Here is a 7,091-nt window from a genome sequence, read left to right as displayed (position 1 = left end):
TGCGAGTGTGTGTCTGTCCAGATATACACACATTACTTGCACACACAGAATCACGTCATCATATTGCAGATGAACACATTCCAGCCTCAAAACCTTACACACACACACACACACACACACACACACACACACACACACACACACACACACACACACACACACACACACACGAGAATAAGAATTATATCAGAAAGTAATAATTTGTTTCTCCCTCACCACTGTTATCTCTACATAATAAATTGCATTACTAAATATTAATTTAAAACACTCCTTATGGAGATCCCAAGAACAAACTGTTAAGTGGGTGTCAATGTGCCCTGACCTGTAGGGGCCTGTGACATAAAAATGTTTGAGAGCCCCCTGCTGTATAAAACAGGTCTAATCTCAAACCATTCGCTCAACTGCGCAGACCATCTATGAATCCCAACAACTGCCTGTTTGTTATGCAAGCTAAACATTACCATAGGTAAAGGTTATGAAGTAATAGAGTAACTTAGTAAAGTCTAAGCTCATATTTAATCACTGCTCACACACGGGGGCCCTGCATAAACATTAGACGGCATAGCACTGGACACCTGCACAACTGTTAGATGCATCTCATCCCACAACACATCCATGTGTACACAGGCGCATTTCTCAGCACCCAAGCTGCTGAACAACAATGAACTGATCTATTGTTGGATGGTGGTTGCGGATATCAATGCAGCCTACACTTGCTGAGGACCTGACACATACATTAACCCCACTGACTACAGTACTGTTTGTGAAAAGATGACATCATCTGCTTGCATGTAGTAGGTTTAATTCATGATGGCAGACGGATTAAAATATTTGCCAAATTACGTTTCTGAATGCACAGTTCATTACACTCAAAAATCTGTTAAGGGGACAGCTAATCAGCTTTTTGACACATATGCATAGGCTACCTTACAAAACAAGACTCCTGACCTTTTGCAATTCATTCGGCTAATCAATCAAGCAGCACTTCAGTTCATACATAACTTTTTAAAGCTTCACACTACTCGCTACCGCCCACCATGGGTTGGACCTAGACGGTGTGTGGCAAAGGCGAACCGGCTGGAAAAGTTGATATTTTTATACATAAATACATGCTGGATGAAATAATGTATATTCCGAATTTATTAGTTCATGTTTGAAATTCAAAAGAGGCATCAAGTAATTTTCTAAGATGCGTTTAAGGCAATAAACACAGCTTTCTTAAAGCGCATGGAATTTTGACAATGGAGTTTGGCCATACATTTCCCATACAGGAGACAAGACTACCTGTATCGGGATAGCCAAATCCAGATGTTAGGACAACAATTCCCTTTACTATAGCCTGCTGTTGTAAAGCTAGTAGCTAAATCCCTCCAACGTGTGGTGTTAGATAACTTAGAAACGTGTCCTTAATTACTTATTTCACAAGTAGCCTATTCAACAGGGCAATTGCGGACTTCAGCCATTCACCGCGGCTTCCGATACCACAAACATCGCTCATTTTCACGTGAGTTTAGAGGGGGGCTGAACTTCGTTTAAAATCTGACAGATTATAGTTGACCCTTGGTTCTCGGCAAATATACACACTCCAGTAGAAACTTCCCGAATCACAGAGACACAGAGGTTGATTCGGCGAACACATATTACACCAAGACGCATTTATTTCATTTTAACTCTACTTTGGACCACAATTCGTTCTCACTGCTCGCTTTCATGTAACGTTATCGTTGACGTTAGCTAGTAACGTTAACGTTACCAGACGTGTAAAGGCAGCGTTGAGTTGAAAGACTTGTCAGTGGAGTCTGGCTTCCCTCTCCATGCAAGAGAGCTGCACATACTGTGGGGAACAGCGAACAAAGTTCAGAGTGGCAACAACTCAAACTTACCAGAGTTTGTTCATACTGCAGCGCCCGCTGCTCTGACCCGTCCCCTGCCATGGCTCTGCTCTGTCTCTACCCGGCGACTTGATGAAATCTTTTCAGGTTGCAAGTGAGAGGAAGCCGGCAGCGATATCTCTCTGTGTGCGCGGTGATTAAAGCATTGGACTGACTTTAATGTCTGTGTGGGAGTTCACAAAGGGAACTCCAACTACATAATGCGCCCTGGTTACAGTAAGTTCCTTCATTTTATATCCTCAAGTCCCCAGCAAGATACTCACAGTGAGGCGGGACTTAACGGGGTTTGAAGCGGAATCGACCCTCCCATCTGGAACCAACTGTCAGTCAAGCCAGAAGGATTTATGCTCTCTGTGTTGTTCATGACAATAGGTTTTCTCACCTTTTTGCACTTTTTTGACAGTTTAGGCACAGAGATAAAATGGAAATAACAAAATAAATGATCAAGTGGAAATTTGTGAGTTACCTGAGACCAGGTTGATTGATCCTCCACTGCAGGCCTGGATGTTGATGATTAGATAGGCCTACTTATAGCCTTTTTTATTAGAGCAAATAATTAAATGGTTAATGTATGAATTTTTGTTAGTCCTATCTATTGTATCAGACTACTGTCGTGGCAATGTTGTTTTTCATTTGAAAACCATTCCCATGACATCACTTCATTTTATTATAGGCAAAATAATATGAACAACATTTAAATTAAACACTTCTGAGATTGCCCAGGCCTCTTATGGGCCCTAAACACACACACACACACACACACATATATATATATATATATATATATATATATATATATATATGTATATATGTACATACACACACACACACACATATATATATATATATATATGTATATATGTACATACACACACACACACACACACATATATATGAGCATAACACACCTGACCAAACTGGTGGTAGTCCGGTTGCATTGTGGGTAATGTAGGTTTTGACAAGGAATAAGAATGCATGGAATGAAAAACACAATATGTCAGGTTCTGCTGCATCGATTTTGACTCTTTTTTTCATTACTTCACTACAGGAGTGCAATGCTAAATCAGTGGAGTGACTCAACCCCTATTAATGCTGTGAAAGTTGTAGACATGTAGACTGTGCTACTGTAGATGGGAGCAAGAGCGTGCCATTTGTAAGCCCTCTTGAAGCCCCTGGTGGTGCCCACACCCCACTTTCTAAAATGCTGAGGTAAGTTGCAAGGCACAGGGTGTAACAAGGTAGGTTATAACATTACCATAGCATTGTCATTGTGAACCACTTTGTGAACGTGTGACCCGAGGATTCAGCTCAAAGCACTGATGTGCCTAAGTACAGCTTCACAGAGCCGCTAGCTGTCTTGTGGAACTGCTCTCTTCAAGGCTGTGTAAGAGATCACTTTCTTGATACTCATGACAGCTGCTCCCAGTGGAAAATGACTGGAGGTACAGATAAGCAAAAACACTGATGATCAACAAGTCCATCCATCAATCCATTTTAAGCCACTTATCCGGATCTGGGTGGTGACGCCAGCAAGCTAAAACATTTTTTTTAAAGAAAACCCAGCCACACAGTCTTTATTTATGTTTTACTGCAAGACAAAAGACAGAACATTGACTGGACAACACAAGAAAAACAATAAATACAAGACAGTTAACAGAAGTCCATCCAACAAGAGAACAAGGTGACATTAGTTGTCAGCTGCTCTGTTGTGCTGATTTAGCATGTCTGCATATATTCCTGTGTCCCATGCTGTCAGACTAGGAAGTAGTCTATAAAGTGGACGGGAGAGGGAGAGAGGGAGGTGCAGAGCTAAGGCGGAGCACAGGGGAACAAAAAGAAAAAATGCTAATACTAATACACCTTTGCCACCCCCAAATACTACTATTGCTATTATTACTACAACCAAGGATTAAAATGTGATTTCTACAGTCTGGACCGCTCAAATCAAATTGTGTCTTTTACGTCACTTGCAACACAACACCCAACAATGGCGTCAAATCCAGAGCGATGGAAGTGCATCAGAGTGGCTGAGCAGAATCCATGCTGCCGCTGTTGAGTTTGTCCAGTGCGACAAAGGAGTACTGCATAGCGTGATTGTTTGGAGGGCGAGATGATGGATCACCATTTCTCATGCTTCCACATCACCAGCATACACATTTAAACCCTACTTCGCTCATGAACCCACACCTTGTTTAGGGGCAAGCACTTGCTCCCAAGCTGGAGAGAAAAATCCACCATTTTCATTACAGGCAACTGTAATCATCCGTCCTCTCCATACTGGCTGTGAAAATCCATATCCTTCTTTCTGTGCAAAATGTAGCCAGAGCTAATATGAGGCTTCAGCAGTGTGGGTTAGGCATAGTTCTGTAGACTGTATTTCTTTGCTGAGCCATTTTGGACAGATACCTGGTGGACACTTGTACAAAACACAAGCATTAGATCTAACCATGAAAAGCCAGCACTAAGATAATTACTCAGTGCTTGATGAGTTTCTTCAAGAAACACAGAAGTACAAGCAGAGGTTCTTACCTTTAGTCTTTAACTAATCCGTGTTTGAGGTCTGTCCCGCACAGATGTGATCACTCAAAGTGTTTGAGGTATTAAAGTATGGCAGAGAAGAATGAATGGGTGATTTTTTCTTTTTATAACATCCACTGAGACCAGGAAACCAAGTCAAAAAATGACACACGAATGTTGTTAGACAAGACGTTGTTAATACCAGACTCAAGTAGTAGCCCTGAGATAAACATAAATGTCATATTCCTTTGCTTGCACTCTCTTGTTCTCTGATATTCAACACACAAAAACACGTCCATATTAAGGCTAAGGCAATCCATCAGCAGCCCTAATATAAAAGCCAATGGCTTTTGCTTGACTTCATGACAGTGTGTTTGTTGGAGGCCGCCAAGTGTGACAGACAGTGATTCAGGGGTAAACACACCTACAGAATGGCAAATTAGACAGCTGACAGCAGTGGGGTGGATTGATGTTCATTTCTCTTCTATAAGCTCTTCACTTGTGCTGTATATACAGTATGTGTCATGTCTGTGTGTCTCAATCATAAGTTTTTATATAGTAAATTCTTCTTCAGAGCCACTTTCACAAAGAAAACATACCATAATATGATATGGGACACTCAGCATTCCAGAGTCAATAAACTATTAGCTAATTCAAACAGTGAGTAAATGATGGGGTGTGTTGCACAACGGAATTGGCACATTCCCGGAAAGGTAATGGAAGAATGGAGGTCAATGAGAAAGAGAGGCTGGAGCAGTGACTCTGGTAAAAGCCAGTGAGCTCTACATCTGTGTGTGTGTGTGTGTGTGTGTGTGTGTGTGTGTGTGTGTGTGAGGTAGGCCATCACCTTTTCTAACAGGAGCCGCTCAGCTGTGACTGCCCTGCTCTGGGGCCAGATTATTCCTTTTCACATGGCCTGTGTTGACAAGACAGATCAGTCTGGCTGAATGAAAAGCTCACTACAGTTCACTATTTCTAATCCTCTTTTGATTTCTGTTGAAGACCCATCTGACATCCTCGAGCAGGTCTGTCTGCTCCCTAGTAGCCAGGGACAGGGTCGGGGTTTTTTTTATCCCGTTCAGTGGTGGAAGGTATATTTACTCAAGCTAAATTACTGGTTATTTTGCACATTAAGCACTTTAATTTCAACTAACCACACAGTTTGTTTTAATTATGAGTCTTTACCAAGCGGTTCAGATGTCCATGTACAGCAAACGTGCATTTTGTTTTAATTTAAAGCAACATTATGTAAGTGCAATTTGGCGCCCCTACTGTTTCAGAGTGTAATTCACCACTGTTGTAAATAAGGACAGCTGTGCAAGTGCATTTGTTATGACTACATTACTTATCAAAAACTAGCAAGTGGACTACGTTGCTAACACAGCCAAACATCAAGCAAGTGCGACAGCACAAGACACAGCAATGTTACCACTCCACTACTTAATTTATATAATCCTGGATTGTCTTTGTATGTTAGTGTGTGCATACACACATTGTGTCAGTGTACTCTTTTGTGCTTGTTCCATGGGAAGCTACTTGTTGCTAAAGCATGTGATGTTGTTTATTTCAGCCTTGGCACTTTCATTCTGTCTGTGTGTTTATTTATCTTACCTAAAATCAAACTTGCAATCTCTGAGGCGTTCACCTCCTCCTCCTTCTCGCACCATGTGGAGAACTCACAATATCCTGGAACTATGTGGTTTTTGATGCTCATCGCAGTTCACAAATATTCTCAGACAAACAGACCATTTGAAATAATTGCACAAGCCATTGACTCTCTGATCAGGCTCTTTCACACAGTGGCAACTCCACTCTGCAACACTGACCCCGCTTGTTGGATATACAGATATTCCAGATAGAGTAGGTATACACAAACACACACACCCTGTGGGCTTCAGACACTAAACCTACACATGGAAACCTGTCTGCTGTAAGATCTGGTGTGTGCAATGTCAGTTCACATTATTTTGTTGCTGTCGCACTGACATACAGTATCTCTTAAAGTACACATTGTGTACACACAGAATGGTTTACAAGGATGCACATGGCACCCAAAGAAGCTGTCTTTAGCCAAGGACATGTTAAACCAACAAGCAGTGTTGGGGAGTAACTCAACGTGTTCAAAATTATATTGCAATGCTTACGTTTACTCATTTAGCTGACACTTTTATCCAAAGCGACTCACAATTGTTGTATATGTCAGAGGTCGCACGCCTCTGAAGCAACTAGGGGTAAATGTCTTGCTTAGGGACACATTGGTGTCTCGCAGTGTTTTCAAACCCGGATCTCTCACACCAAAGGCACGTGTCTCATCACCACCGCCATTTATTTGCAATAGCATGAGTACTATTGTCTTGTTTGGATAACATTTTGTTTTTTGACACATCAACCTGACATTCATTCTACTGTTGTCAAAAGACAAAAAATTGGTGTCACTTATTGTCAAAAAAATAATAGACATATTATATTACATGTCAGCACTTCTTCAAGCATAGTTGTAGCAAATCTGTTGAGTGCTGTGTGGACCCAAAAGCAGGATGCATAAGAGTAGACAAGTTTAAAAGGCATTTTAAATGAAACAAGCAACAGCTGAACAGTCAGTGAAGGCAAACAAGTTCAAAAAGGGAGCATGCATACAAACAACAGCCAGATACTGAGGCCAACAGCAGACAGACAGACAGA

General features: G+C 41.4%; 1 protein-coding gene across 1 annotated transcript in view; it reads right to left on the bottom strand.

The window, feature by feature from the left end:
• Positions 1 to 2,125, bottom strand: part of clcn2c (chloride channel 2c) — a 176,932-nt gene extending 174,807 nt beyond the window's left edge. The window contains exon 1 of the mRNA XM_046073718.1: positions 1,884 to 2,125. Coding sequence (XP_045929674.1) covers positions 1,884 to 1,934 — 51 coding nt within the window. The 5' untranslated portion in view covers positions 1,935 to 2,125. The remainder of the gene's footprint in view (positions 1 to 1,883) is intronic.
• Positions 2,126 to 7,091: the final 4,966 nt, after the last annotated feature.

The sequence above is a fragment of the Micropterus dolomieu genome, linkage group LG17, assembly GCF_021292245.1.
Source record: "Micropterus dolomieu isolate WLL.071019.BEF.003 ecotype Adirondacks linkage group LG17, ASM2129224v1, whole genome shotgun sequence".
NCBI lineage: Eukaryota > Metazoa > Chordata > Actinopteri > Centrarchiformes > Centrarchidae > Micropterus > Micropterus dolomieu.
This window is presented reverse-complemented; position numbering and strand designations above follow the sequence as displayed.